The 18268-nt window shown below is 36.2% G+C and overlaps 2 protein-coding genes across 2 annotated transcripts; both read right to left on the bottom strand.

Moving 5' to 3' along the window:
- Positions 1–343: 343 nt before the first annotated feature.
- Positions 344–9887, bottom strand: LOC143470998 (microsomal triglyceride transfer protein-like). The gene is made up of 19 exons (XM_076969309.1): positions 9672–9887; positions 9266–9391; positions 8956–9038; positions 8444–8572; positions 8089–8196; positions 7798–7914; positions 7359–7504; positions 7099–7184; positions 6931–7016; positions 6200–6360; positions 5816–5984; positions 5298–5411; positions 4554–4984; positions 4217–4315; positions 3730–3850; positions 3229–3456; positions 2719–2843; positions 2095–2265; positions 344–1723 (listed from the first exon to the last, which is right to left on the bottom strand). Exons 1-19 carry the CDS (start codon positions 9730–9732, stop codon positions 1579–1581), a joined length of 2706 nt encoding a protein of 901 aa, XP_076825424.1. The 5' UTR covers positions 9733–9887; the 3' UTR covers positions 344–1578.
- LOC143471000 (uncharacterized) lies at positions 9797–16995 on the bottom strand. Its single transcript, XM_076969313.1, has 3 exons — positions 15739–16995; positions 15196–15402; positions 9797–15031 (listed from the first exon to the last, which is right to left on the bottom strand). The coding sequence occupies exons 1-3, from the start codon at positions 16530–16532 to the stop codon at positions 14395–14397; spliced, it is 1638 nt and encodes a 545-aa protein (XP_076825428.1). The 5' UTR covers positions 16533–16995; the 3' UTR covers positions 9797–14394.
- Between the last annotated feature and the right edge of the window lie 1273 nt (positions 16996–18268).

The following is an 18268-nucleotide window of genomic DNA, read 5'->3' as shown; positions in this document are numbered from 1 at the left end:
TGGCCATAACGTTAGAGACCAGATCAGTTCCCTTTAAACTGTATTCTGACAAGCAGGCGAAAAGCTGTAAGTTTGGCCTCAAGTAACACAAATTTTCAGCATTCGTTAATGCGTGACTGCTACATAATATGGTATTAACGCTTGCCACTGCATTAGCCCTGCAAATTCTTACAAATTTTAGCAGGTTCTCAACCGTTCGTCAATTATTGTAAACTTTACTAAATTTTTTGTTTCGAATAACATCTCCTTGATTTTACCAATGATTTGTTAAGATTGCAAAGGTATCACGAGCTTTGTATTAGCTCTTTTCTGTCCAAATTTCGCAACTTTTTCAACACTCAGCTTAAACAATAATGTCCTTTGTATTTTCAAGACATTTGCATTACATTTTACCTTTTAAGTCCGCACAATATCGTGTACAAATATCAGAAGAATTTACAGAAGGGCGTGACGAAAGTCGGACGAGTAAAAATCACTCGGTGTAATGGAAAATACCCATAGCTTGAGCTAAAGAAAACGTTCAATTTAGAATTCGTAGAAAAATACAAAGGCTTCACAAAAACGCGATAAAAAGCCATTACATCGACAAAATCACTCTTGCATGAGAAGAATCATCCACTGCGACGTATGCTGCGGGCTATTATTTGGCAAGAAGAATCATCAAAAATTACAAATTGCAAGAAAATCCATCGTAACGAGAGACAGTTGGCACCTTGGTCTTCACATATAAGGTGGAACTCACAGTAGAAAAAAGCGTCGTAATAAGTCGCTCGTAAGCAACAAATATCAATCCACATTCGTCGGAAGACAAAGAAGTTGGGTTTCACAAGAGCAAAATAAGCTGATAAAGCATAAAATACTGGCTAGGATTAGCAGAACACTATACACGATTTATTGCTTAAATTAAAATGTTGGATGCAGCAAAGTTATTCAAAAACTAAAACGTATGATGATACAAGCACGAGCGATGACGTCACCATTCCATATGACTTATTCCCTGTTGATCATAACAATAGCAAAGGTAGTTGAGTTTTCAAGTAGTTTCTCGTGCTTTCAAAATTTGCATTGTCATGTAAAATATTACTTTGCAGACGTCGTAAAATTGAAAGCAGCCAACGTCACAAAAGTCAATATCAATTCTCAACTGGACAATACATTTGTAAGCGATACAGAGATTTGAAAACTGTGGAAAATTACAAAAAAATCCACATAGGCTTTGGAGTAGTTGTGATAGATTTTGAGTTAACCTCCTATACAAATCAACGATAAGACATCGCATGGTACATTAATCTGATTGCAAATCAACGTTATATGAATACGTTCTTAGCAAATACTAACTTCAATTGCACTTCGCTGTTTAAGCACAAACAGAAACACAAGTAGTGAAGTACGCACGTACAAGACAAAAGTTTGAAAACGCCCGGCTAACGTAGCAGCATTATATAGTAACTATGGCTCGGATTACGACAGTTATAGCACATTCGAACACAAGCCGGCAATTACTCGCAAGCTGCAATGTTTCAATATGGGGCAGGATCTTTTCTATAAAGTTCAGTTTTCCAAGCGATGACCCAGACGTTATGACGTCACTATCTTCGTACACATTTGGGAGTTTCCCAAATGCAAAGGCAGTGTGCGGCCTAATACGTCCTGGCTTTGACGCCACATGGACAGAAGGCGTTTATTGGAACCTTTGACTCGTTCGTATTTTCTCAGCGATTTCCTGAAACACAGAAGATCGATAACAATAACAGAATATCAGTTGTTTTATGCTGATTGTCGATACATATTGGATTTTTGTATCGTCGTTAGTATTTACACAACTGCTAACGAACGGAAAATTAGTCGGGATAACTTTGATCTTGATTCTTCAAAGGTTTATGACAAAACAATATATTGAATAAAGTAGTCGATTCCGCGTCGGCATATTAATTCGTTTAACCACTTTAACGCATGATAACAATCCAAACAAAAAAATCAAAGCATTAGAAAGATGCTTAATGGTGACAAAACAGCAATCAGCGAAAACTGCGGTGGTAAGATTCAGCTCAAAATACAACAAAACACAAAAACGTCTCAACTCAATATACTCACTCCATCGAAAAGGAAGGATGGGAAAGTCTCATGCAAGATTTCGGCGGCAAAGATGAGAAATCTGTGAAGACCGAGAAAAGAAGACCCGTCTGTGCGTCGAACTGGTTTCGAACAGAGGCTCTCACAATAGGGGATTCTAGAGTGAGACGGCACTGAACTGATAGCGCTCCTCTGAAATACGATTGTGATGTCATTTATAAAAACAAAGGCTGATTATTATCTAACAAATGTCTGATTATGACGTAGCATGTGACTACACTCAGCTTTGTTATAAAACTTAGTGACAAGTCATGTCTGAGACACGGTGGTCGCAAACAAATTAAATTGAGAAACCGTTATTCAACCTTCAAGTTTGTTTTTGTATTTAATCTATCTCAGTTGTAAATAAAAAAAACAAGCGAAACCACAGTCACGCATAGGAACCATAAGTCACGCTACAATTGTCTCTATCTAACATTTTTTACTGAACAGAGTATCCGATGAAACATTATAAAGTGCAGCATAAGACGCGGATGAATTAGGGAAGTCCCCCGTTACAAGTTATCTTTAATCTGCGACATAATACGGCCAAACCATGACGTCATAGATGAAATAATGTCGTAATAAACAAAGAAGGCAACTCACTCGTTTTTGCTCACGATCTCAACGTTACGATTCCAAAGCGAAAACGCGATCTCCGCCGTTATCTTGGTGGATATTGCTCCCAGGACTTCCGCCTTGATCCGTAGTCCGGATGCCATGAGAATATGCTGAAAGGACAAAAGGTTTCAAAAACTCGCCAATTGTATGAATTTGACAATACGACGGCAAAATTGTTTACAAGAAAATGGACTTGGACCAAAGATTTTGAGTTACGCTACTTTATCGAATTCTCGAGCAAAACAGGCAAGAAAGACTTTTATTTAAAATCCCGAGCCCACATAACACTATGGCACGAAAATCGCAGTATTTTTTTATCAGTTGTGCGAGCTTCAATTCTGCACTAAGGCAGTGAGGTAACAGGACACGCCTAAATCTAATACACACAACACCCACGTTCAAAAACACAAAAACCACAAAACAGCTTTCAAAATAAATCGCTAAGGACAAGGACGACTGGCGTCATAAAGCTAGGATGGTGACGTAACTAAGCACCTGTAAATGGTCTGTGAGAAGCAAAAAGGCTTCCACTCCTGCGGGGTCACCAGAGCTGCCCGACCATATCAGTGACATCATGTTGCTGTAACCTCGGAAAAAGGTCAAAGGTCGCAGTTTGACCCCCATCATGGACGACGCCATACCCACCATCGAGTCAAGTTCTTCTTCGCCCTCGTCCGCTGCACTTCCGGTCAACCCCTCTAAGCCCTGGGCGACGATACCCAGCTGAAAAAAATTATTCGTTTAAACGGTTGTTGAAACTTGAAACGGGGTAGATATAACGCATCCGCGAGTTTCATTAGTTAATTCCCATCGTTGCTATTGCACGGGGCGAGCAAACGCAAGAGAGCACTTTGCTTTGCTGATGAAGCAAGAGTAGGATGCCATTGCCTATTATATCAAGGCTCGATAATAACGGGTTTAAAAAGCATCAAGTTGGGGTCCGAGATCGATTAAATCCGGAACCGACCGACCAGTGCAGGTTAGTCAAAGACTTACCTGAGTAAGAGCAATGTTGTCACCTTTGCCATGCAGGCTGAAGTCGACTGCTGTTCTTCTCATCATCCCAGCGTTGCTATATTCCATGAAGAGACCGTAGGTTCCGTGAGATTCCGTGCCACTAAACATTAATTCGTAATTATATGATGCGACGAAGTTTGTTAGTTGTATCTGTTTAGTGCCACGTGGTCCTATAGTCGATGAGCGTACGTTTGATCGAGCATGGTTTAAGGATGTACATTTTTGACTTTTTTTTTTGAGAAAAGTTCATGCAAGGTTGTAATTTCCTGATGATTTTTCACCATTTGAGCCGCAGTCACTGAACACGTATGAGCGCATTTTCCAACAGAAGTATTTTAGTGCAATTTTTACGTTCACTTTCACGCGGTATAATGTGGGAACGTCCATGTGCTCCGGAAAAACGCTGCATAAATGAAAGGCAGAATATAAAGGCGCCTACTTATTTGTAGGCGTTGTTAATACTCACTTAAAAATATAACCGGTGAACGCGGACGCCATACCAGCTTGCGCTAAAGTCCAGTAATTTCCGTATGATCTGTCTTGCAATACCTTCAGCAAGGTAGGTCTAGAAAACAGAAGTTGCGTTATAAAATTTTCAGCAGATAACATAATTACCGTCTGTCAATTACACGCTATCAAATCGATAGGCAAGGTTTCTTTCCATCGTTATAGGCTCATAGCAAACAATGACAGTATTCACGAACAAATCTTTGTCCGCAAAGAGTTAATTCAAAGCATCTGCATCTACGTCCAGCCATTCAAACGTCCTTATTGCGTCATAATCAACGTTGCACCCGACATACCTGGATGAATGACCGGTCTTAATAAGATCCATTATGCGTGCGTAGATGAAATTGGCCAGTTCCCTGGACTTGAGTTCCGGAAGCGACAGGACCAGGTTCTGAACGTCGCGCTCAGATGGATCGGCCATGAGGATCTGATTAGCTGCAGCCGAGCGGACTGTGCTTTCATATTTCTTCCAATTCTGGTGGAAAATTCGACTCATAACCGGAATGACGTCCTTATTTAACTGGGAATTGTCGTACACTCCGAGTGATGTGATCGCTAGGTGGTGCACAAGGGGGTACGCGCTATTCTCAGCATAATGAAGGAGCTGTGGTATGAAGCCAGGCTGGGCTGAGTTTCTCACAAAGTGGATGTAAAGGGTTTGGTCGTCTTCACTCTCCGCTTCTTTTAAACCCTGAAGCATCATGTCTCGGACTTCCTTTACAACCTACATTGACATCACATTACTTTTGGTTTTGGTACAGATATATGGAGCGAGTTAATAACAATAAACAACAAGAGACATTGTTTAAGACAAATTAAATCTAAGAATATCAGAACAAAGCTAACACAGAACTTATATAGCCATGAAAATGGAAATAGTTTAACCATCGCCACTTTTACCTAGAAAAGCAAATCAATTTCTCGATCTCACAAACACTATGCAGTCAAGAAACGTTATTCAAATAAAAGTACTATGAAGTCTGTCCTATACAAAGTTAAGCTACTTTAAGAGCAATGTTTTCACTATTAAGACAAACCTTACGCTTGCAATTTCCCTCTTTTATTCTGCAAAACTTATTAAGAACAGCACCAATGGCAAGGGCTACTGTCTCCTTAATCTTTGGGTTCCCAATTTTTCCTTTAAATACTTTCTGTAAAATGTGAGAAATATGATATTTGTAGTCGTACTTTAATCCCAAACATGACCCAAAACTCAAAACCTTTGAACTCCAAACAAGTGATAAAAATCAAGTCCTACATCCATGGTCATTTCTTAAATTTATAAATTTTGAAAAGAAATTTATCCTAAAACATCGAGAATATCAAAATAATTTTATTAACTTTAGCATTATCTCTGGTTCGGTTGGGTTATTACAACACAGGTGTGTCATACACATGTGGGGCACCCCTATGTTATGGGTTTCATTTAGCGCTACCACAGGTTATAAAACTAGTAACCAAAAACATCAAATATAACAAACATTCAAACCCTAACCAGCACTCGCAAGTCTGACACTCAAGGACCTGTGTGATAATTGAAATGGAGGATACTCACAGCAAGATCTTTCAGAGCAAGTTCCGATGGATGCGACGAGAAAGCAATCCCTGAGAGAGCACGTTCGATGTCTCCCGTATTCTCCGTTTTAGTAAAATCCAAATTCTTCATGAGAACAGCTTGAGATGCAGGGGTTTGAGTAGCGGCAAGCACGTCGATTAGGGTCAGTCTGAACAGAAAAGCAAGATGAGATAGAGATTGTGAGATACTTCTGATGTGATTTTACTGATGGAGGTTATGTCTACATCAGATCAAACCAGGGCTTCAAGCTTACTGTAATGATCTGTGAAAATGTCTTAAATACATCCATGTCACATTACAGGCAAGAAGAGCTATATTTAGGTGACCTAAAGGTTTTAAAGTAAATTGAGGATTAAGACCGACCTGATATCTTCATTGGCTTTATCCTTCATCATTTTTGACAGCGTTTTCTTGTCCGCCTGCCTGGCTGCACGAACAGCAGTGAGATAAGCTTGAACTGAACTACTGTTAGCCATGTTGACCTTAGTTAAATCTTCATGATGAAGTTCCAAGATGTCTTGAATCTGTGAAAAAGAGGGGAATGCAAAACTCTGAATCCTTATCATGCCATTATCGCCAACATTTTTGACATAAATAGAGATGTGAGTGTAGAGAGATGATCATAACAGACAATTGCACCAAGTTAAGGACAAAAATGTCGTTTTAAAAGCAAAACCACACTGCATTCGTTCTTAATTTGTCTGATTAGTCTGATGTGCGCACTTGCTAAAATGATTTTGTGAGCAAAGGTAACTCTTAATTAAATAGTTAGCTAAAGCAAAAAGAGTAGAGGTGCACTGCAGTAGTTTGACATTGTAAGACAGTTTTACACATTGCTTGAAAACCTAAACATAACTGTATACAGTATATCATTTTTAGCCACTACAATATCAATGGTTGTCTATGTGGAAAACATAATTTTGGCCCATCAGTACAATGATGATAACTCATATTTCGGTCATTACCAATCTTTTGGAAACACTGGCCTAAGAGATACTAACGTTAGTTTGTTTGTTAAACTTTTCGACTTTTGTTAAACCTTGTTAAACTTTTCGAGGGCATCACATGCAACATAAAATGAGTGAGAATCTTACATTTAAACATCCTTCAGCACAATCTTTTGAATCTCTTGTTGAAGTCAGCGCCTGTTTTATATAAGAATCTCCTTCATTTCTTCTCTCTGGAAAATATTTTTGGACATTTTAATAATGTACACACCGATTGTGAAAAAATTTCTTATGGAGTTTTAAGCGTAAATTTACCGGCTGCAAAAGCCTTAAGAGCGGCATCTGCGGTTGACGATGTCCGTGATTTCTGGTCTTCAATCTCAAGCAGCCCAAGTTTTTGTCTGTGATTTGATACAGAACATTTATAAAGCAACACCTGACAGATTGCAGAGAATGATGGCGACAAACAAATTCATATTTTGGTTGGAGAACTAGTTGGTAAAAGTTTTACTTCAAGAGAAGAACTGACAATTGAATCGTTGAATCGTGGAAAGACTAAACCACCATCTACCAACCTGCCACGAATAAAGAGAGAAATATCCTGTTTTACATTAACTCGGATAGACTTTGATTCCATGGCAACAGCAAATAAGATGTGAGACAAATCATCAGAGAGTGTATAAAGCGCTCGGCTAGTTGACGCCGTTGTGACTCCAAGAGCCTTCAAGAAAAATGACAGTGTATAAGGAATTGCACAGTGAAATGAAAGCGATAAGGTGTTCAGTAACAAGTTGATATTTAGGCACACTTCTGCTTTGTAACTGTGATTACTGCACTTTAAGATGCAACGATAACATCAACAAAATATTTTAATAATACGCTTGTAATCTGCACGGCTGCGCATTTTCACATTCAAATAACTTCCATTCAAAAAAAGGTAAAACTGCAAGTTGCAACAATGCACCGGCTGTCCTGTTTTGTTTTTAGTTGTTAATACCCCGAGAGACAATCTACCTGGTTTAAAGAATCAAAACCTTCTTCATTATTTTCACAACTATCCATGTCCTTCACTTTCTTGACTTCGGCAGCAGTGACTTCGTACGACACACTGCAGGTCCCGGATGGATCCTCCTGGATTTTGAGTAAAATGTAGACAAGTCATCAGTGAAAAACTAACACCATGTAGTAGCATACAAAAAATTTATGCAAAAAATTTATGTAAACACTTCAAGCTATTTGATGACTTTCAACTTAAAGCTTTTGAAAAATTTCAGGTTGCTGAGAGGATGGTGACGCATAAGTTACCTCTGTTCTTTGACCAGTGTTCGACTGTACTTGCATTAGACCAAGCATTCCTCTCTTTACGTTTAACGATGAAATAGTTTCGCTGCTGCTTACATAAAGGGAAACCACCTGAAATAATGAACAAATTTTAGAATAACTGTGCATTGCACCAAAATAAAGATTACAGTAACAAAACTTTTTTTTTAATAGCCACAATTATCATTGGTACTACAAGTTACCACTACCATTTAGAACAAACAATTACCATTGGTTATTTTTGTTGACAGAAACAGAAAATTTTACATGATGCTTTATAATAAATACTTGTTTATATTATTGCATGATAAATAACAAGAATAAGTTCTGAAAATCCTACCTTTCCATGTGTTGATCTAAATATAAGGGGCTTAGCAATACTTCTTAGTGATTTGCTCCTTCGAATTGAATGGAAAGAATTATCTTGTTTCAATCGATCACTTACATTGAAAATCTCGGCTTCTTGAAACTAAAGATTTCACATAAAGGTTACCTTGTGAGTTATTGTATATAATATATATCTAAGATCCATGTAAAATAAATCCATTGGCAGATCGATGAACTACTTCTATTGTTAATGCACAAAGGTTGTCTATTCACGACCTTTGCACATTATTTATATTTTTTGTTATTGGCAACCCTGGTTTTCGATTCGCTCCTTGGTTGTGCAAAGCCAGAGAAAGAATTCTTGTCTATTTTTGCTTACTTGCTATAAAATATATAGTTTTTGTGTTGCAAAGGTTTAGTTTCCAGCTCCAAAAACCCCAAACTGAAACTCACATCAAGCGATTCACTTGTGCAATGTGATCTCTATGCTCAGTATTACTATATAAATTTTATTCTTCATCGTACCTTCATTTCAATAATTTGATCGTTCTGGTTTTCTGGATCAGTCCATCTGGCCGTGAGCTCAAAGATAGCGATTAACTTCAGCCCTGGAGATGAAATAACCCAAAGTAGAAACACAGGATATAACAAGAGTGCTTAATTATTACAAATTATATTTTTAGGTTAAGTGCCACTTCCAATCCCGTTCAATTCAACCCAGTTGGATACAATCCAGGACGAAACCAAACCATGTCCTTGAGTATAATCGTCCGCTGTTTAAATTCTCGTACATTTCGCATTGAAATACGATATTGTACATGTGGTAATAACTCACCAACGTCTGCGTGCATGCGATGGACTTTGTCTTCAGTGGCTAGATCAGCTTCATTTAGGATAACCTCGGTCTCGTAACTATAGCGATAGAGCTTGTCTTTTTCATAATACGGGCCAGCAGAAGCAACTGAAAGATTGAAAAACTATAATTTTACTAAAAACATACAAGGAATGATTAGAATATTTGCATAATATGGGCATTCGAGGATAGAATTTATGGCAGTTTTAATCCTACCTCAATTTACTGCAGCGAACAATAGAGCAGGTTATAAAAATTGCTAATATATATAAATATTGTAAATACTATGGCTATTACGTATAAATGCATTATGTGCAACAGATACATTATCACAAGAACCAATACCGACATAATTAACTTTAACAATAAGATAATAACCAACACCAACCTGAAGCGAAACCGCAACAAAGACAAACACACAACCAGCAAATGATCTGTGTCAGACCCATCACTTCTTTGATTTATTCAAAAATCACAACAAAAATAAACAAATTACTACACTGTTATGCCGGCCTACAATGTACAAATACAACATATAAATGCACTCCAAACATGCACAAAGAAAATGTAACCGCCTAAAAACATGCAGCTTAAGCAGAACTAAACTTAATTCACAGTTAATATATCTGTTCTAGTCTTGCAATTTTTCTGTTCTAGTCTTTAAAATATCAAAACTGGTTAATAAAACTGGAAACAAAAACAAGTCAACTTCAGAAATGCTGAGATTGTAGCTGACATCATCATACAGTGAATTAAGCCAGCGTGGCCAAGTATGATGTGGCTGAAAAAATGCTTGGGTAAACTTTAAACAGTTCAAAGTCCACATTGCTGCACATTAGTGAAAAGCTGAATTGTAGTAAATATGTTACAACACAACACACTGGTAAAGTTTCGCAAAGGGTTGTTGGTTGATTGCACAATAATTAGATATTTACTATCAGCATAAACTTTAACCTAAAAAGTATTGGTGACAAACACAGTAACTGTAAGATGAACTACACATGCTCCAATATTATATAATTACATTTACCCAACAAAGTGCTCTCAAACTTAATTCTATTTTATTTAACTCAAGTGTATCTAACAACATTGTGGAAGCCCTAGTTTAGAATTTAGGAGCCCCACACAATCAAATTCAAACAAACAAAAAACTAGGTTGCGACACAAGAACTGTTACGACAAGCGATGAAATATTATGCAAACAACTTTATATAATCTAAGTTCAAAAGTGGCAGAGTAAATATTTACACAAACCATGAAGAAGTCAAGAACACTGCTTGGTTAAGGGATTCTGAAGAAACTGCAAGAAATGCCTTTAAATTCTGAAAATAATATTATAAATGTACCGTTATGGTACAGACAATGCTAACACCCAAAACTTGAAAAGACAAAAAAATTTCATATATGTTGTACAGTTCTTTAATCTTGGTCAGAAAAAGTGGCGGTTTTGCTCTTAGTTTGTACTCATTTAAATGTTATCTGAAATCTTTTATATGTTATCAATATAAAATTAGACTCAGAATGTAATTCAGCTTCATCAACAGGAATTTATTAAAACTACATTGACGCCAACACTGACTGTATAACGACTAGAGAGTAGAGAAAAACAGGGAGAGGAAAAAAGTCAACAAAGCCTTTTTCAGAGGTCAAAGTCCAATTTTGTTTGAGCAAGCAATGAAATTGCCCCAGATGTATATAGATATTTAATTGGCTGCCACTATTTTACCAAAAAATATTGTGCGTTCCAAGTTATTTTTCATAGTTTATTCTTAACCTAATTAAAATTTTATAATATAGTAATCTAAATCTAACTCCAATAAAACCTTAAATATAATTTTTGGATACCCCTTCTCCTAACCTAACAGTCTGTCTTTAACAACAGGCTGCGTGACCTACATACAGTGAAGAAGTCACTTTAGACTTAATTGAACTCCAGCCTTAGTGTAACAACATGCTAAGAAGTAGGTCACCTTTTAAACTTTATTTAACAAGGTATGTAAAAAGCATTGAATGTTTAAAAATGTGTTTAAAAGGTTAAAATAGTATCAAGTTGTATTATCCTTGCAAGTGAAAGATTCTACCAAAACTTGTCTAATATATAAAAATAGTTAATTCTTAATTATATTCATTCTTTATTCTAACTCTTGCTAACTCTATGTTAGTTCTTCAGATTTTAACCCACAATTCATTTTTATTATCAGATATGAATGTGATTGACTTGTAAACTACATGGGTCTGACATCTGACTGATGTAGAGGTAGTTACTATGTATACAAATGATTAAGTTGCAAACACATTCATCATATTGTTTACTGCTGTTGTGACGTTAAAATTGCTTTTAGAAGGTAACATCATCAGCACTTCTAATTTACTCTTAATCCCAAACCCTTTGGCAATATTCTAAATCTTATTAGGACAAGCAAAATGATGCAAATTGAAAGTTATATGTAATTAATATATATAAATATTATTTCCACATCAACAACAACTGATTAAAAATTCCTGTGAACTTGGACATTATACAAAACCTATAATAATTTAAATGCATAAATTTAAATGATTATCAAACACTATTTATTCTATAAATATAACAATTACTAAGATTTGTACAATGTTTTCTTAAAATGAGTGGGATTACTGTATGTATTGTGTATACCACTTACTTGACCAAAACAAGACTAAATTTTGCAGACATTTTAAAGCTGAAATTTTCTAAATCAGTCAAGATTTAAACAAGAATCAACTTTTTATGCAACTAAACCAATCTCTACCGCGCAGAAACTTTTAATCAGACTGCGCAGTAATTTACATATAGCTTCATGAACTAAAGCTTTGGACACACCTTCACCTTTACAATGATAAAAATTTGTGAACTTCACTTAACATTTGCTCTAGGCAAAAATACAAAACCGATTAAATATTTTGCAAATTGTTCGGTAAATTGAAAATAATGTGAGCATGCACTAAAGACCACTATAGCCTTCTAAGGCTACTATTGCAATGTAAGAAAATTCTTTGTTGAAGCAAACCTTTTAATTAGAACAACATTAGGCAATATGTTTGTGAAAGCATGAAATTAGCTGATGGTTTATTGGGTGTTAGCCTTAGATTTTCTTGCTGCAGATGATTTAAGCATCGAAAATTAGATGAAAAACACAAATCAATGAATCAGAATTTTTACTTACATTCAAAGAGCAAAACTCAAGTATTCTACGTGTCTCTCTACCAGAAAATGTAGCCGTAAATTAATATGTATTGTACCACATTTTTGTAGTGGACCAAACATCTTGCATTTTAGGAGTTTTTAAGCAAACTTTTGTATGCAGGAAAGCTCAGAACATACTTAACCTGACTCCGAGTTGATAGTCAGACAAGCAAAAGATTTTCAATTATGGTCAATATTTCAGCTGCTGTTGGCATTTTAGTGTACTACTACTACCATAACATTACAAGAAATTTAAATGTAATTTCTCGAATAGGGTCACAGTCAGTAGCATAAGGTCAGTATAAGTACCATGCAAACTGTTTATAAAAAGGAAACTTACAATTTTGTGAACAATTTTTTTTGTTCGTCTCTGGCTGATATTTTAGTCTAGCCTAATACAAGTTGTTCAAATATAAAACGTATAAAGCAATTGCATACTTAGAATAACAGACGTAACTGTTATCCAGCCTTAATATTTTAGATCAGTGATTCTTAATCGTAAGATACACTGATCCTTTAGAGCAGGGATGTCCAACCTGCGGCCCGCCTGAGATTTTTGTGCGGTCCGCTAGTCATTTTCACTCCAAAAGTATGTACTTCATGTACCAATTTTTCTTGAAATTTAATAGGTTTTGCGACCCATTCAATTATTTCAAGTGACAATGCGGCCCACTATAATAAAAGGTTGGACATCCCTGTTTTAGAGCCCTTAACCTACCCTGTTTCTTACTTTTGCAGAATTTTATGCAGTTTTTTAGATTGAAATAATAAACATGCAAGTATAAATTTGAACTTGGCATTTGTTTGCGCAAAAAAAATTCATGGAACATGAATTCATAAAACTTATGCTTTCACCGGCTGAGGGCTGATTGAGTTCAAGGGACCGGTACAATACAAGATAATCAACAAATAAAAATGCAATCGCGTTTTGTGAAGTCAAACTATCTATAGCAAGACATACAGTAAACTCCCTCAGAAAAGCATACGAGCTTATAAAAACGTTAGTTTTTTGCACTCACTACGTCTGCCGCAACCTCATAATATTTAAACGTTAACGCGCTTCCGAATTATTATCATATGATTACAAATATAGCCTATAAAATATAAATCAATGTCATGGTCATACTAAAAAATACTTTTCACACGGTAAATTGCAAATTTATGACATTTTATGTGGACCAGGAACAAATTTGCGACTAAATGATTATCAGTGAATTTGCAAATATCAATAATCACCACAGCTATAACAACTACGTAAAATCCAAGTCCAAACAAGTTTTTGTTTTTCAACCAAACTGCAGTGAAGACGTGCACTAAACAAAGACGAACCAATCTTGTTTATCTTCTCTTTCTTGTTTATCTGTTATGCTCCAATGAGATGTAGTCACGCTTTGATAAGATCAGCTGGTTGAGCACCTCCAGCGTTATAACTATAGACATCTCAGTTGATCTTATGCCAGGAAAGTTTTTACATGGCCTACCAGGCTATCCATAAATGCTTGCCTTTTAAAATATAAATTTGTTAAGTATGTCATGGGTTTGGTTCAGATTACGATACCAAGGCCGACTCGAGATGAATAAACTTTTAATTAACGTCAAATTTATCAAATTTGCTGCATAAAATCTATTCCTTTAAAAAATCACATCTAAAAAGTAACACGTTTTATTTTCTGATGAACTCCTAACGGCTAGAATCTAGCAAGGTACCAAACGATCAATAAATGTTATGGTAAAAACAAGATTTTTCGAAATGTCAGTTTCATGAAATTCAATATTTCTTTTTCACGTTTATCTTCAATATTATACTTTGCAATCAACGATATCTTATAACCATTTTTACATAGTTTGCAGAGTACGTCAGCACTTTTTCGATATCAGTGAATTTAACAAGTTATTTATTGCAAATTCATCGAAGCTTGCCCAAGCTTGTAGCTGTAAACAAGGCTTTTTTGAAGCCTTTGTCTTTAATTAGGTAAATAAAGAAGTTTGCAAACGAGTTTCCAAGAACAAAGCGAGATGAAAGAAACATGCAAACATTCCAGGCATAGTTACTCATAACATCAAACGATTCCGGGAGTTTCTTCAAATCAATACTTTGGAGGCGGGCAAATGACTGCGTAATTACTAAGGGCAGATAGCAAATTGTAAATACTGTTACAATAACTCTCAGAAAATCACAAACTGCCGTCTCTCTTGTGGTTTGAAAGCTATTCTCTTTTGTGGTTCGAAGGCTATATTTCCGGGTCATCTGCCGTAAACGTTGCTTGCCATAGCGTTTCAATTTTAGCCTGAGCAAAATAGTCAGAATCCACAGCGATACTAAGCCAGTCGTTAGTGTCATGTGGTATATGTAAAACTCATCCATTTTAACTGACAGTGTCATGCCGACGAAATGTATCCTGTAGCGGTCAGAGGGGGCTAGTACTGGTATCAGGCCAAAAATTGCGGAGAAAATCCAAATCGCTATAGTGATGTGCAAGGCGTGCTTCTTCATTCCACCACGGTGGTTCCAATAGGAGACGGGTTTACTAATTACAACGTACCTGTCGAAAGTGTAACGATCAGCTTTTAGGGAAACTACTCACCTGGCTTATGTAGTCTTACGTTCTGCAAAACCACCATAAAAGCATGTATAGTATGTATGTATCTTGACAACAATCTAACACCATATGCTCAAATTGTGGTTAAAGATCATGCGCACACAAACCTGAACCCCGAAGAGCCTATTAACGCAAGTAAAGATGCGCAAAGAGGAACGTTTGTAAAGAATCCGGCAACTATGCAGTACCAATCGTTGTGCAGATCTGCTTCAGCAAAAAGTAACTTGCTCTGTCTTAAGTGACTGTACACCATGAGCGGTTCTGTAATCAGTCCCACTATGAGGTCAGCTACTGCCAAGGACACAATGAAGTATCTAACAATTTGAGAAAAAATTTAGTGTCAGTGTGACGCGAAACTCGTCCATTGGAATTAATTGTATTTCTTTGCTTACAAAAGTAAGGTAAAAAGACAGGCATATATTGGCTGTTGTTTTAAAATCAGGTTTTTTTTAAAAACGAATACCTCTAAAATACGGTGTACTTTGTAGCAAATTAGTTTTCATTTCAATGTATGATCAGAAATATTAATTTAAACACGATATAAATATAATTACAAGTTTTAATGTTTATGACAATTTGTTTCCACGAAGCTGTAAATAACTATACCCTTTTACTTTCAACATGAACAGAACAAACCCTACATACCCTACCCGTGCGAACAACTGAAGTGCTTGGTCCTCACAGCAACAACGAGAATAAGACTGTTCACAACAACCGTCAAGAAAGCCATAAACGCATCGACCACAGCGATTACGTAATGGGCAAGCTGACAGGAACTTGGCATGCAATCAAAAAGCGTTTTCCCAATAAGTGTGGAGCTGAGTTTTTCTTCGAGATCCGAAGACTCGTAATATGGACAAACGAAAGGAAAACAAAATGGAATGTCTTCGTAAATTTTTTCCTTGTAGAAAATATACCGAACGTCACTATGGTTTCGTTGAATTGAACCTGTTACATTTAGTTGTCGCGTGCATTGTATAAAGTTTTGAACGAACAGATACAACCTACATGGGTACGAAATATTTTGTTCGTAATTTTCACCAAACAACTGGTTATGGTTTGGCTTAGACGGGCAATTTCTTGGTAAGATGTCGGCATCGTATTTTCCACAGATCTGAGAAGAAATGACTTTGTGGTAAACGGACAAATCAAATTTCATTTCTCGACATTCTTTCTTGAGTAAATTATTTATCCTGAAGTTGGAATGACATGACTTGTTGTCACCGATGTTTTTGAGCCAGGACAAATAATCCAGAGTGGACGCTCTCTTGTTTTCATCATTAACTTGTGACGCATTCTTCCCACAGAAATCGCTCACTAGAAACATGCTTTTGTTGTCATTTCCATCGATCGGAAGGACACAGTTTCCTGGTTTTTCAGCGATTTCGAAGCAACTTGTCGCAGTAAAAAGCAAAAAACAATTCATCAAAAAATCTGATCTCATTTTCCACCAGCTATTGCGTTGCCTACATTATTAGACACATGCCAATAATGCTGTTGGAAAAGGGCTTTGTGCTGGAGTTGTTAAAACGACAGATCTCGACGTCTTAACTTAACGGTGTATCTGTTACAACAACATAAGTAGGCATAAGAAAAACGTTTATGTGCCAGAGTAGAAAATTACTTTTAACCTTGAATCGTATATCTGGAAATATAGTTACGTTTCTATGCGTTTCTTGCAGCAAATGCTCGCATGTGACGTCGCCTGCATGTAGCTGCTCATGCTCGCGTAACCAGTTCCCTGGTTACTTTTTCAAAACATTATTATTCAAGTTGGTTAACAGCCTGTCATGCGATTTCGTATTCAATCACTTGTTTGCAGATGAAGTTATAGTTGCATGTGATAAGTGGTTATTTATACATTTATGTATTCGTAAATAACGATATTTACAGCTTTCGAATAAGTAACAAAATAATTAGCCTAGGAACCAGTAACCCGCTTAACACCTGTAAAATACCATGCAGTTGGAATGGGGTCAACGCCGATAAACTCATTAAAACTTTTATTTCAACATAAAATTTTGAGTATAGTTTCAAACTTCACCTTTGTCTTTTTCAGGCCAAATTCAGAAAATACTGTAGAATTAATCTGCTTAAAGAAACTGTTACACAATAGTAGTGAAATACACGCAATGCGGGACAACGGATACAGGTAATCTGCCACTGAAAGCGACATTTTAAACTGCAAGGAAAATCTGCAGCAACAAAAATCTAACAAAAAATGTTAGTATCATAAAATCCCGACCGCAAAAGCAAAATCCATGAATAAAGCTACTACTTAACAAATAAACATTTGAAAACGACTTCTTCCTTCTAAAATGCGCAGTTGATGTTATCGTTTTTGGCAATGCACTTCCTGCTTATCGCATGTTGTATTTTGACCATTTATCATTGTTTCGTTTTGTTGCTTTTTACATCTCAGCGCAATTTCAGATGAAAATCGAATCTCTGACCTACATCCTGTCTCAAACTGTTATACTTTTTTATATTATTTTGCTGCTAAGTTTTTCGTCACTGTTACAATTTTTCAATTTTTTTAAAATATGCTCTGAAGGTCAAAAGTCAAATTTCAAGGTCAAAACTATATTTACTGATTTATTTTAAAATAAATTCTTTTTATGAGTCTTTTGACGTGAGAAAGCGTAGAAACATGCACACCTGCAACAGAATAAGCACTTTATAGTTGAAAATATGTAACCTGAAAAATTGTGTTTATGTTATAATTAATCACAAGACCCAAGCTTCCTAATCGTGACGAGAATAATGCCCTGCTGAGTCAATTTCCCGCCTTATGCAATGATGCGCACGATTTTCATGATAAAACATAAACTTTTGTTACCCTTTCAGGTCTAATTTTGACTCTCAACAGTTCACCTGTAGTATTAGTTTTGTTGTATTATAAGCTGTTCCGCTATTTCACTACACAGCGCTAGACGTTTAGACCAAAATAAACGCAAAGATTTTAATTACTGAACTTGACATGAGTGAAATTTAATCTTGAATAATAAATGTGTAAATGGTTGATAATAATAAGCGCTGCTTGGACGTTATTAAAACAATAAGAAACAAAACGTAACTTAAAAATTGATTCCAGGTATCAGCCATAACCAGCTTATAAATCATTATCCCTGAACATGTATATAACGCATGCTTGAAAATGCAGCATTATTTTAACGCATT

Source organism: Clavelina lepadiformis, chromosome 9, assembly GCF_947623445.1.
Source record: "Clavelina lepadiformis chromosome 9, kaClaLepa1.1, whole genome shotgun sequence".
Taxonomy (NCBI): domain Eukaryota; kingdom Metazoa; phylum Chordata; class Ascidiacea; order Aplousobranchia; family Clavelinidae; genus Clavelina; species Clavelina lepadiformis.
The sequence above is the reverse complement of the archived record's forward strand: the minus strand, read 5'-3'. Positions and strand labels throughout refer to the sequence as shown.

Bases quoted from the DNA above. Each gene is read 5' to 3' on its own strand.
- LOC143471000 (XM_076969313.1), bottom strand. From the start codon at position 16,532: ATGAGATCAGATTTTTTGATGAATTGTTTTTTGCTTTTTACTGCGACA. The intron at 15,403-15,738 runs GTAGGGTATGTA...TCAAATTGTTAG, and splicing joins CACTTCAGTTGTTCGCACGG to ATACTTCATTGTGTCCTTGG. The intron at 15,032-15,195 runs GTTTGTGTGCGC...CACTTTCGACAG, and splicing joins ATAGGCTCTTCGGGGTTCAG to GTACGTTGTAATTAGTAAAC.
- LOC143470998 (XM_076969309.1), bottom strand. From the start codon at position 9,732: ATGGGTCTGACACAGATCATTTGCTGGTTGTGTGTTTGTCTTTGTTGC. The intron at 8,197-8,443 runs GTAGGATTTTCA...TCATTATTTCAG, and splicing joins TTAGATCAACACATGGAAAG to GTGGTTTCCCTTTATGTAAG. The intron at 4,985-5,297 runs GTTTGTCTTAAT...ATGTCAATGTAG, and splicing joins AGGGAAATTGCAAGCGTAAG to GTTGTAAAGGAAGTCCGAGA.